Genomic DNA, 14,352 nt, shown 5'->3' with positions numbered 1-14,352 from the left:
ATTATTAAAGTTATCTGTTCTCGGTTGTTGTTTTTAGATTTAGAACACTTTGAACCCACCCTCACAAGCGGCGGTTTTTATACTAGCAAAAAATCTCAACTAATAAACGTTTTTCAACTTACTACACACACACACTCGTGCGCGCATGTACGTACGTATGTATGTATGCATGCATGCATGTATGTATATATGTATATATATATATATATGTGTATGTCTGTATGTATCCATCTATGTATATATCTATGTATAAAGACTTATGTTCCAAACTTTAGATTTTTACATATAATTTTCCCTCTTAAACTTTCACCGATCGTCGGAATAATACTATTCACACTATGTTTCTTAGTCTTTTGTCGCTTTTGATTTTATATTTGAATCCGTCGCTCATCATACATACATACATACATACATACATATATATATATATATATATATATATATATATATATATATATATATATATATATATATATATATATATATATATATATATATATATAGGTGAGAGAGTTGGTATGTGAAAGCACGTGGTTGGATGTATGAAAGACAAAAAAAAAGAGTGAAAAAACTACAGAAGGCTTGTGCTATGTGATTAAAGAATATATTTAAATCGTTATGTTAGAAAAATGTTACAAAATTTTGCGTATAGTAGCATTGTTTTGGGAGAAATAACCAGTTCCGTATTTTCTTTTCAAATTTCTCAAATTTCTTTACCTATATCGTGTCATGTCTTCGCTATGTTGTGAAATATGGAGTTTCAGACAGGGGAAGGTAATCAGGGATTTTTCCGGTATAAGGGAGATAATCAAAAATGTTGGGAATGATTAGGTTTTATTAATTTAACATGATTTGGTTTAGAAGGAATAGAATTTTACAACTGGTTAGGGTTTATTTTATATTTTTTTCAATGATGTGAGTTTCCTTATTTAAAAATGTTAGAAATGGTTAAGTTTTTGCTTATATTTTTCAATGACGAAGGTTTCCTTATCTAATCTAACTTGTTTTTGTGTTCCAATGGCACATTGATAGAATGGAAATATTACAAATTGTGGTAGCATTTGCTTTACGCATTTCTCACAATACGTTCACTAAAGGGTATCATTCTGTATACATATATATATATACATATATATATATATATATATATATATATATATATATATATATATATATATATATATATATATATATATATATATATATATATATATATATATGTATATACATACATATATAAATTATATATGTATATACATACATATATAAGGAATACTAGGAGCTCTACAACAGTCACTCTCACACAGAACAAACACATACACGTATATGCAGTATATATATATATATATATATATATATATCCAAGAAAATTAGGGGTTGTGAATCCAACCCGCTAAGGGATAATATCTATCAAATATACTGCTGGAAGAATGCCCAATTCTTATTACACTAGTGTTTTTTCATTGCATGACAATTACATTACCAAGTGCAATAAATGGGTGCGAGTAAAAAGTTATTTTACCATTAATTTATATAAGGTGCAAGCATGATTGTGTGACCCACTTCGCGGGGGAAACTTCTTTTACGATAGCCCGGAACAACCAATATCTTCTTAGTGAATTTGCAATTTGATATATATATATATATATATAGGCAAATTTGCTGTTGAAAATGCACTTAAATTTGAAAAACTTGTAATTGTTTTAAAATAAATTTATTTACATATATACCAAACTGGTTTCAACAATATTTTATTGTTCATCAATGGTAAAAAATTTAGGATTATGATTTCGAAAAACTTGTTTAAAAGTTTCAAAGTTAACAAGTTTAAATGTTCATAACAGACAAATTTTGAATTTTGAATTAGAAAAACATGTTTAAAAATTTCAACGTTGACAAGTTTAAATGTTCATAACAGTCAATAATATAAAAAAACTGTTGATCAACTTGTTTAAATTTACAAAATTCTGCGAAAGTTCCTGCACACGACGGAAAGAGAATCCCCAAAACTGTAAATCAAATCCCCCTTTTTCTGGTATCTTCATTTCTCCCTTGTTTTTCTCTCTCTTTATTCAGTATGACAGAAACTTTGATGATATTCATTTCTTGTCGCCTACTACTAACACTATTGAACTTTCAGTCATACTAAATCAAGAGGGAGAAAAACAAGGGAGAAATGAAGACAGTAAAAACAAGAGAATTTGGTTTACAGTTTCTGTGATTCTCTTTCAGTCGAGCGCAGGAACTTTTGCTGAATTTTGTAAATTTAAACAAGTTGATCAACAGTTTTTATATTATTGTCTGTTATGAACATTTAAACTTGTCAACGTTGAAACTTTTAAACATGCTTTTCTAATTCATAATTCTAAATTTGTCTGTTATAAACATTTGAACGTGTCAAGATTGAAACTTTTAAACATGTTTTTTCTAAATCATAATTCTAATTGTTTACCATAGATAAACAAAAATATTGTTGAAACTAGTTTGGTATGTATGCAAATAAATTCACATGACAATTACAAGTTTTTCAAATTTAGGTGTATTTTCAACAACAAATTTGCCTATATTTTTTTTCTTGCGTGGAAATACACCCAGTCTTTTGTTATATATATTATATATATATGTTAAGTAAAATGTGATTGAGACAGCCAGTCTTCTGATAAAAGCAAGAAAATAAGGTTTTCATTGGTTTTTCAAGCCCTAGGCTGCTACTTTATTTGTCGACCCCGAAAGGATAAAAAAGCAAAGTTGACATCGGTGAGATTAAATTCAGAGAGCTAAGAGTCGAAAGAGATACAACAAAGGAGTCTAACGGCTCAGCCATTTCACCACCTCTTACAAATAAAAAAATTTAAAAAAAGAGAAGATAGAAGATATACCGTATTTTCCATAATATTTCAGATCAAAATTTACAGTCAAAAGAAGACAACATTCACTTGTATGCCGGAAAATACGTTGATATTAATTAATTAATGTGTTCACTCGGTGAAAAGTTTCCTTTCTTAGGTCCACTATTAATGTTTTGGATAATATGGAATTCACTCCAATACATTAAGATCGCTTATTATTGAAATCCGGTATGGAAATTAAATATGTCTTACAGTTGTTAATTCATGACTTAAGGTGCCTTTCTTCCTTTGGCTAGTTATCAGCTGAAAGCAAAAATAACGCAGAGCACTGGTTAATTGCCATTATTTGGCATCTGGTGCACCAGTTGGCAGTAAAGATTAAGTCTTTAAATAGAGAGTAGAAAGTAGGAAATATGAATAAATAGATGCTTACAGTATGTTTAGGAGATTTGCTTCAAAGTATCGTAAGCCATCAGACATCATTCTTTTTTGTACTTCTATTCTTTGGAAATAATGATAGATTTGCCAAGAAATTGATTCAGAAGACAAACAGGTAGCTTTCTATAGCAGATATGTAGCACACTAAAACGTATACCTGACTTGATAAAATAAAATAAGACAAACAACTATAAAAGAGAAAGAGCTCCAAATAAATACATAAATAAAAATGGCATAAAGGAGATAAGAGAAAGGAAAAAGAAAAAAAGAACAGTAATGTTAAAATAGAAGCAAGATAGATAATAGAAATAGAACAGAGAGAGAAGCGGAAGAGATAGTAAAATGGGAAAAATAAAGTACAGATGAGATACAGAATATTAGAGAGGAAGAGACAATTAAGATGTACAAGAGAGAGAGAGAGAGAGAGAGAGAGAGAGAGAGAGAGAGAGAGAGAGAGAGAGAGAGAGAGAGAGAGAGAGAGAGAGAAGAATCAAAATAGCTAAAAAGAAATTCGAGGCTAAAAGTAGATTTAATTATATTCAAAGACAAATGACCGAATTAATTTCGTGTTTCAAAACTTTATTTACAGATTAATGTAATCTCTAGATTTAATTCTTGTTTGTTTGTCGATCATAACAAACATTTTAGATTTGTTTTCTGAAAACTCATTTCTCTCTTTCATTCTCATTCTGTAGAAATTGTCTTTGCTGTAAAAATAAATCGGAGGAATTTTATTTCTATCTTCCTCTGACAAATTCCTTGTTTATTTGTATGGCTTCTCTGTACATATGTAAGTATATGAGCATTACGTATATGCATAAAGCATCTGTACACCCATACATAAATTCATAGATACACTTTCTCTCTCTCTCTCTCTCTCTCTCTCTCCTCTCTCTCTCTCTCTCTCTCTCTCTCTCTCTCTCGTTCTCTCTTTCTCTCTCGTTCTCTCTCTCTCTCTCTCTCTCTCTCTCTCTCTCTCTCTCTCTCTCTCTCTCTCTCTCTCTCTCTCTCTCTCTCTCTCTCGTTCTCTCTCTCTCTCTCTCGTTCTCTCTCTCTCTCGTTCTCTCTCTCTCTCTCTCTCGTTCTCTCTCTTTCTCTCTCTCTCTCTCTCTCGTGCTCTCTCTCTCTCACACACACATGTATGTAACTGTGTACATGTGTGAGTGCGTATATATGTATACACACACACACATATATAAATATATATGTACACACACACACACATACATATATATATATGTGTGTGTGTGTGTGTGTGTGTGTGTGTGTGTGTGTATAACAATTGAAAAAGGTGGCTTATTAGAACCTAAAGGTAAAATTGATAGAGGTCACAAAAGTAACTGAGGGTTCTGAGTAGCACCGCTTAAACTAAAATAAGAATTAAATTAACTGTTGACTCTGTCCGTTATCCGAGTTGCGTTCTTTTTGTTTGTTTGTTTGTTTGTTTGTTTGTTTGTTTGTTTGTGCGCATGTGTGTCGGTCAGTGTGTGTACGCATACACATGTATGTATGCATGTATGTATGTATATATGTATGTACATGCGTGTGTGTGTATATGTGTGTGTGTGTGTGTGTGTGTGTGTGTGTGTGTGTGTACAGAAAGAGAGCGAGAGAGTGTGTGTGCAAATGTAATCTGTGAAACATACTTCATGTAAAAGGCATCATAGATGGTCTAATTAATGCAGTATTTGCCCTGGGATAGTGTGTCTTATAGACGGTCAGTATTAACAGAGTTATAGGTCAATAAGCTATTTTCTATCTCAGGACGAATACTACAGTTAATTAGGATTTCCAGGATGTATCTGCATTAAGTATGATACACAAATTGCTATTCTAAACTAATATTGCTTTTATAGCTCATGACGAAATTGAGAGGTACAGGGTTCAGTTCTCCGCAGTGGCTTCCTAGATACTTTTTTCCGTCTTCTAAAAGGTATTTACCCGATTCTCTACGCTGTCTTCAAAGCCATCCTGCGTTCGAGAATTCCTTTATTTCCTGTAGAATATATATATATATATATATATATATATATATATATATATATATATATATATATATATATATATATATATATATATATATATATATATATATACACACACATATATATATATATGGGTGCACAACTGAAAGAGATTCTTAAATTATGTCTGTTAAAGATCTTACTGTATTTGTGTGATCGTGTGAAATGCTTATCCACCAATCTAAGAAAAATCTTACTTACACATATCCAGACGTTTAGGGAGAAGGGGAAACGAACCATAAGGTCTTGCGGTGGCGTTTCCTTTGATGGTTGCTCGATTCTGGTGTATATATGGTCCTTGAACCCGCTGGCCGCTAGCGCCTCATTGTAAGCGGGAGCAGCTGCGTTGAAAATATCTTTATTTGAAGATAAGTTCGAAATCTGTTTACTGATACCGTTTAAGTTTTTGAACACTATGGGTGGGTGGCAGGAGGTTGTGTTAATGTATGATAGCCTATCATTCGGTTTGCGGTATGGTCTGTCGGTACCACTGTCTAAATCAAGCGTGACATCCAAGAAGTTCACCACGGTGAGGTTAGTCTCTATGGTGATTTTAAGGCCAAGGTTCTTGAGGGTGTGTTTGATGTCTTTTCTAATCCTATCTAATGTATGACCGTTAGCGACTCTGCCGAAGTGGGCAGAAGGGAATTTTTTACCCAGGGTATCTAGAACGTAAAACCCTATAAGGTCGTAAATATCAGCGCTCTCATATGCCCCCATCGCGACGTCGAAGGGGTCTTCAGGGTCAGTTCGTTTGACCCAGGTTGAATCCTGATTGAACAGTAGCGTTTTCTTAGCGTGCATAATTATATTTATTTCTCTATCACTTATGTCGGTAATTCCTCTAGCATACATTAATGCCCTATCAAGTAACATTTTCGATATCGATGGATAAAAGTCTACTATATTGAATTGTAAATAGTGAACGCCGGGAGAAATATTTTCTTTGAAAAGAGAAAAGATAGAAGAGAGAGAAAAAACGTCCAGTCTTTAGAACGTCCGTGCAGGAAAGGAAAGATGGTCACGCAAGGAAAAGAAAGATGGATGATGGTCACGTGTGAGCAACGAGAGAGAGAGAGAGAGAGAGAGAGAGAGAGAGAGAGAGAGAGAGAAAGAAGGGTCCTTTCTCTGTGTTTACTTGTCCTGTTTTCCATTCTTTCTCTCGTTGTTTACGTATTAAATCGTATATTTCCGTATTTCGTGTTGTTTGCACAGTTAGTGACCTCCTGTACCCATATATGCATATATATATTATTTATTATTATTATTTAATTGAATGCCAGGCATCCATTTCCAAGTAAGTTTATTTTTACCTTTTTGATGCGACTCTACTCTGTACTGTTTTCTTCCTCCATCCTTCTCTGATTCTCTTTCCCCTCCCTCTTTCACCGTTTTCTATCTGTCTGTCTGTCCCTCTCCCTCTCTTTCTTTTTTCTCTCTCTCGTTGCTCACACGTGATCATCGTCCATTTTTTTTCCTCACGTGACCATCTTTCCTTTCCTGCACGGACGTTCAAAAGACTGAACGATTTTTTTCTCTCTCATTTATCTTTTCTCTTTTAAAGAAAATATTTCTCCCAGCGTTCACTATTTTTCTCTCGTTCTGGTCTAACGACGTTCCATGTTTGTTTTCGTTCGGTTTCCCTGTATGTCTCCAATTTCCTGCATTTGCTCCCAACTTTGACCCTCCATAAATTCTAAATTTTATTTTAGAATTTATGGCAGCAACTGTCTTTGGAGACCCATATTGTCGTTTGTTCTAGAAACTTTTTCACTTCAGGTTTTGGAGAAAGGTATATGATATCTAACCCCTTTAGTATCTCGAATATAATCTTGAACTCCACCATAACAATGAATAATACCCCACCCACCCAATAAAAGCAATAAAGCTTAAATATAGAATAAGCATATAAATGAAATAAAGCCAATATAAGTATTTTAATTCATAATGATATTATTATCAACTTCAAGTGACTTGAAGTAGATAACAATAATTTGCTTCATATCAAACTCATAAATAGCACAATTTCCCGATACAGAAGTAGTTATAATAGAAATACAAATTATAGAATTACAAAAATTCAGGATAGTTGTAGCTGTGAGGACTTCAATCATAAATTTTTCCGATCAGGTCTGATCGAAGCTAAATAATAAACAAAACTTCAAATTTTTTCTTCCTTTATACTATTAACCAGTGGCGGCTCGTGTATAGGAACTACATTACCCCCTATTTCCACTCGATATTATCGATAACATTCAATATAATGACTCTTTTTTAAAATTCTTTCTGTATACTTGTACATTATATAATCCTTAAGCTTAATGTCAGTAGCCATTCCCTAGTTTATGAAAAAAATACAAAAATCCTTGTATAGAACTGTGCGCTTCACAGTTCCAGCGACGCGTTGTTTGGCTGTTGTACGCATGCTCACATGTCCGAGATAGGAAGCTTCGCACTAGGGAGAGAGAGCACTGTGTGAACGACAGTGCCGGGTGAAAAGTAGTGTTTCTTTTCGACTCCGCGTGTGTTGTGCTTAAAAACGTGTTTATATTCTTGAATGTGATAACGTGTAGAATTAGATTATTATCCTGCTTCCAGCTTCAGTGTTACTGCCAGGATTTGAAAAATAGGGCACCCCCACTATTTTGTGATTTAGTGGGGAAACAAGGAGAATTCGCGGTGGTGTTCAGTGAACAAATTGAACGCACTACAACGCGAACTGATCAAGTTTATGTATAAATTTTCTTTTTATATGTTTGTTTCTTTTTACACAATATTAAAACAACGGCTAAAATTTTCTGAAGCAACACCCTCTCTAATTTTATCTACAAGCCGCCACTGGTATTAACCCTTCCATATACCAAATGCTTCAAAATATACTAATCCCTCGACTATCGCGAGTTTTACGTTCCAAAACCCCCCGCGATAGGTGAAAATCCGCGAAGTAGAAACAGTACTATACTGTAAGTTATATAATTTGGATACATTTATTTTATTATAAATGCAAAACAACACCACGGAGTAATCGACGTAAGCTTAAATAATAAACCGCGATATGGCGACGGATTATTGGATTTCTCTTTTATTTATTAACAGCACACACAGACACACACACACACACACACAAACACACATATACACAGACGTTCCCGCGTGCGCACACATACACACACACACACACAACACACATACACATACAGACAGATAGACACACACAAACACACACACAACACACACACACACACACATAGCATAACGTTTGTCCTGATTTAAATTAAGTAATCAGTATTTTTTTCTTCTGAATGAATTATGATTATTTTAGAGGCAGAAGAAATATTAATAAACTGTATACATACATACATACATACATACATACATACATACATACATACATACATATATACATACATACATACATACATACATACGTACGTACATACATACATACATACATACATACATACATACATACATACATGCATAGATATATACATATTTGTAAATACATATATGTGTACATATATGTATTCATACTTACATGCATATATATGTTTGTGTACATTTGTACATACGCACACACACGCGTGTGTGTGTGCGTACATTTATAGTATGAACATATGTAAATAGTTTTATCTTTATATATATGTACATGTGCGTGCGTGTGTGTGTTCTTTTTAATTCCTCTATAAGGTAGCCTTCTGGCTATTGGCTAAATACAGGCTGCATAAATTTAACTGTTGGGAATATGTCTGTAGAACACTTGTTTCGACGATAATTAAATAAAACAAACGAATATATTGTTTTTACATGTTCTTGAGAAGTAAACTACTTCGGCAATAAAAAATTAATATATTATATTGCCAAGATTGACAGCTTCTTTACAATTCTAGGTTAACTTTCGGTCACCTGGTCAATGATTACATTTAATAAATGCACAATAGGAATAACATCTATGGCAAATCACGGAGGGGATGAAAAATCTGTCGGTGGGTTCGAACAATACATGAAAGAAACTGCTCGAAGTTTCAAGGAATGCCGGGTAAAAAATTCGCTGCGTCGAAATTCCCTGCAAAAGAAAACTTTAGGAATTGAAAAACAACGGAAAATTTCCTCTTTGTTGCTTGACAAAGAGGAAAGAGAGCTGAGAGAAAAATATCGCCAACTGCAAGTCGATCAAAAGGTTTCCTCCTTTACTCATTCCAGTAAGTACTGTGCCTTTTTTTTATAATTATCGTTGTTGTTTAGCCACAGTACAGCTTTGATGGGAAAAAACTATAAACAAAGTCTTTCTAACCGTGACCACCCCATATTTTCTTTTCTGTCTTCAAAAATAATGTATATAGGTCTACATTATCCAATGTAGACTTCTTTTTCTTGAAGGTGATGGGGTGTGATCTAAAAAAAAGAAACATTTGATTGAGGTTAAATAACAACAGTGAAAGTGCTCGGCTTGCTATCTCTTGCAGATTGAGCCTTCTTGTTGCTGTTATTTAGCTCCAGGTCAGCCCTGATCGAATACACTGATGATGAAAGGCATTCAAACCCGACCTTGTTAAAGTCTGCCCTGGCAAATTACATCCAGAGTCACTTTATTCAATGTATTCTTTTTTTAATTTTTTCATCTCAGGCAACACAATGTGATTAGAGAGAGATTTAGGTGCTATTTCCAGGAGGGTCCTAGATTGCTTCTATTTTTATTGTCGTTATTGATTAACCACAGAATCATGCCTGCAAGAGCAGGCCTTTGATATAGACCGCGGAAACTTCTCAAATAATTAGGATTACAACCAAAATATGAGTCTAGTTTAAACTTGGCCCATCAAACGGCACTTTGCCATTTCCCATCTCGTCTTTTAAGCGAACATTTCAAACAGTCTCCATTTTAAAAACAATAAAAGAATTTATACAGGAAAATCTTTTATGGCTGCAGATTTGGCTGGTATACCGATTAGATTTGGTTAGCATATTGAATGGGCTTCTGAAACTTAGCTGCTATATTGAGCAGAGTTGGTTGCTATGAAAAAGAATAGATTTCTTATGCTTCTGTTTACTAACTCAGAACATTTTTCGGGGATGCTACTGTTTTGCTGTATTTAAGCTTGGCTGCTATTTTCGGCCGATCGAATGACCCCCAAAGAAACTCTTCTTTATGTCATCATTGAAGTTATTGTAACCTTTACTGTTAAGCAGCGATAAGTTACCTGAAATCCCTTTGTTTACGTCTCTAATATCTCTTGGGTACGAAAACAGTGATTTCCCCATTTCCATGCTCTAAAAACAGTTCATGCGATGGATACCATTACATAGATGGTGATCTGTTGCTGAACTGAGTCAGTAACGTAATTAGATTCCTCGTTGTAACTATTTCATCAACCATTCTAACATAAATATTTAATATAAAACGATTTAGTTCTTCCACACACTTTCCGGAGACTTCGCACACCTTCGTGAGACGATGGATCGGCAACAGGCAAGTTCCTCTCTTAGGAACAGATGCAGGGTTTTATAAGTACGTGACCTACAATTACCTCTGCTTTTATATCTTCTTCCTGTCCACACCACTGTTGCTGCCATCCAAGGAAAAATCAAAGGCCACCACAGTATGGACTAGTGTTGTCAGAACACAAAGCGCCAGAACAAATATCAAAAGCTATTAACTCCTCCGACCCATCACTCAGTATTGGGAATTTATTTTTCTTATGTCAGCACCTGAGCTCCCTATAAAAAAACAAAAATTGCTGACTGTAGGGACCAACAATGCCAGTGTAATGGTAGAAGTCAACAATGGTATTTTCCAGAAATTAAAAGAGAAATTTCCGTCATTGCTTCTATTTAGATGTGAATGACAATCTTTACAGTTGGCAGTCCCCCACAGTTGAGCTGAATGTTGTCCAAACCTTTAAATGGCTCTCTCATTTTCCAAAAAGAGCCTACGAACAGCTCTATTTTCCTGTCAATGATAAAGGGCCCTTGAAAATTGAGAATTTTCGTGCATCTAGGACATCTAGGTGGCTGTCAATAAAACCAGCTGTAAGTAAAATTTTAAGCCAATGGTTCAAATTGTAAACTCACTTCCAAACTACAAGCACGAAAGAAAAGTGCTTTTACAGCTCAAATACTACAAGAAATGTTTTGTGGTTCTATAAATGAACATTTATTTTTATTTTTGTATCCAATTCTAAAACATGTTCAGGAAGTTAATAAACTGTTTGAATCAAAATCTATTGAGACAAAACAAAATTATTTAGGAATTTGATCAAATCTATTACTAAAATGATTGTATTGTCAATTGATCCTCTTGATCCTGATGCTTATATTGGAGAATTTCTTAATCCTAAACCAAATTTAGCATACTGGTTCGAGAGAAAGCTAGCTGAAATGATAATCAAGAAGACAGTAACAGCAACCGAAAATATAGCGTTCGTAAAGAGCACAACTTTTACTATACCTTTATAGAGATCATGCAACGTTTGTAAGTAAACTTTATTGGACCGAAGAATATCAAATGTTTCTCAGTAGAGAATACTTTGAGACATTTCAAAGAGACAATTTTTCCTGTTTTTGAAGCAATACATTTAAATGAAGAAAAAAATTGCTTCAATTGAAATTCAATTTAATAGCATCCATTTAGTTATATGGACAAATACATCTAATACTGAGGCATTCTTGTAAAACGTTTTGGATTATAAAGATGTCTCTGGACGAAATCCTTTTAGACATGTTGCAGAATATGCCATTAACCTATTAATGTTGCCAAACGCAAATGCCAAAGTTGAACGGTTGTTGAGCAGTATGAGTAGAATCAAATCAAAATTGAAAAACAAAATACAACTTCCTATGCTTGGATCGATACTTTCTATAGACTATGGCCTAAAAGGATATGGCAAATACTGCAAAAACTACGACAACCAAAACCTATATTTAACAAGACTGGGACTTTGGATGAGTACAAAGTCAATCCTGCAGCTGAAAGTGAACAAATCAGTGAAATTGAAGAAATTATTTCTCAAGCTGAATGTAATTAAGGAATGTAAATAAAAATGTAAATAAAAATTTTTTTTTTTTATTATATAATTGGATTTAGGCATTTTTTTCTCATATCTAGCATTTTTGGCATTTTTTTCTACTGAAATTTAGCATAAAATTGTGATTTGATGTTGGCAACACTACTGAGACAATGTAAAACTAAGGATTTGTGCTCAGAAACAAAGAAATACTTGCAGCAGAATTGAGATTATGGTCTAAGGCAGTAAGTTGTCCAAAACTTTATGGGCTTAGTTATTTAATTTCTTCGACAAGTGGGGTTAATAAATATTAAGTCCTTATTATTGAGATTATCCTGCTTTATACCAAAGTAAATAACAACTTCCTGTCAGCCAAATTCATCGTGAAGATCGCCTTGCCGCCTTCCTTTGGCGAAGAAGTGCAGGATGTTTTCTTTCGACTAGTGGCTATGGCAAAAGAGGTTGCACGGTGGACAAAATTGAAAGGATTGAGGACAAACACTTACATTCTTCTTCGACCAAACCTTCAGCGACTTATTCAAGTTCTGCAGTCCTGCTTGGGGAAGGAAATCATGATTGAGAGGGGGATGCTGCCATACAGTTTAAAGATGGATGAGAGTGGAAATTTTGTACCAGTCATGTACATGAGTCCATTCTATTTGGGGGTTGATAAATAAAGTACCTGTGAAACACTGCAATCGACTAGTCCCCCCCCCCCCAAATTTCAGGCCTTGTGCTTACAGTAGAAAGGATTATTATTATGATTATGGCGGAGAGCTGGCAGAATCGTTAGCGAAATGTTTTGCGTATTCACGTTCTGAGTTCAAATTCCATCGGGCCCGACTTTGCTTTCATCCTTCCAGGGTCAATAAAGTAAGTACCAGTTGAGCACTGGGGTCGATGTAATCGACTTACCTCCTTCCGAAATTGCTGGCCTTGTGCCAGAATTTGAAACCAGTATTATTATTATGTTATAAATAAGACAAAGATAGTCGGTTGGGGCAGTATAGCACTAGACTGAATACAGTGCAGCGATGTTGGTGCTTGATGCCAATAACAACAGTAATACACTTGTTTTTGTTTGTTTTTAATGAACATCGCTTCTCTTCGTAAAATCATATTCATGTTGAAGTAGATTTACTACTCTAACCTGCTGTAATACATTTAAAGGGATAATTAATTCCACATACTCTATCACAAAACTCATGATAATGTTTAGAGAGTCTCCATCCTTCTTTATAGTTATTCTAATAGATTTACCTCACTGAAGAGAATTCGATGTCATCTGTTTAACGTTCTAGTTAAAAGCTAAATGTATATGACAACGAGAAACTTAATTGTTTAATGATGAGCAAGTATTATTATGTAGTTAAATGTTTCTAATTCTAAACTGAAGTATATAATGATTATATGACGTTATTCGACATCAACGCATGCTGAAGCCGGTGACTTAGCAGAGACTTGGTGGTTTGGCGTGGTTGTGTGCTAAGAAGCTTGCTTGCCAACCACATGATTCCAGGTTCGGTCCCACGGTGTGGCCATACAGAAGTGTCTTCTACTATAGCTTCAGGCCGACCAAAGCCTTGTGAGTTGGTTTGGTAAACGGAAACTGAAAGAAGCCCGTCCTCTACACACACACACACATACACACACACACACACACACACACACACACACATATATATATATATACATATATATAGGTGCTTGTATCTTTGTGTCTGCGTTTGTCCCCCCCCCCCATCGCTTGACAACTGGTGTGGGTGTGCTTACGTCTCCGGAACTTAGCTGTTCGATAAAAGAGACCGATAGAAGAAGTACTGGGCTTAACAAAATCTTAAGTCTTGTGGGCGATTTCTTCGACTAAAACCCTTCAAGGCGGTGCTTCAGCATAGCTGCAGTCAAATGACTGAAACAAGAATAAAAGAATAAGCGAATAAAAAAATAAAAGAATAAACTACTTCGTTTAACTACGTAACGCTGCAGTTATTTAACCTCGCGTCAACACCGAAAGAACAGACTTAGAATCAAAAACAT

The 14,352-nt window shown here is 34.4% G+C and overlaps 1 protein-coding gene across 3 annotated transcripts in view; it reads left to right on the top strand.

Moving 5' to 3' along the window:
* Positions 1-9,176: 9,176 nt before the first annotated feature.
* The window catches only part of LOC128247580 (uncharacterized), a 57,328-nt gene continuing 52,152 nt past the window's right edge, over positions 9,177-14,352 (top strand). For 2 of the 3 annotated variants that reach the window (XM_052967056.2, XM_052967055.2), the window contains exon 1: positions 9,177-9,513. In XM_052967056.2, the coding sequence (XP_052823016.1) occupies positions 9,225-9,513 (289 nt within the window). In that variant the 5' untranslated portion in view covers positions 9,177-9,224. The remainder of the gene's footprint in view (positions 9,514-14,352) is intronic. The other variant, XM_052967054.2, reaches the window with a different exon arrangement.

The sequence above is a fragment of the Octopus bimaculoides genome, chromosome 4 (genome assembly GCF_046866305.1).
Source record: "Octopus bimaculoides isolate indiv1 chromosome 4, ASM4686630v1, whole genome shotgun sequence".
In the NCBI taxonomy this organism is placed as follows: Eukaryota; Metazoa; Mollusca; class Cephalopoda; order Octopoda; family Octopodidae; genus Octopus; species Octopus bimaculoides.
Note: the sequence above shows the minus strand (reverse complement) of the source record. Positions and strands in the feature narration are given on the sequence as shown.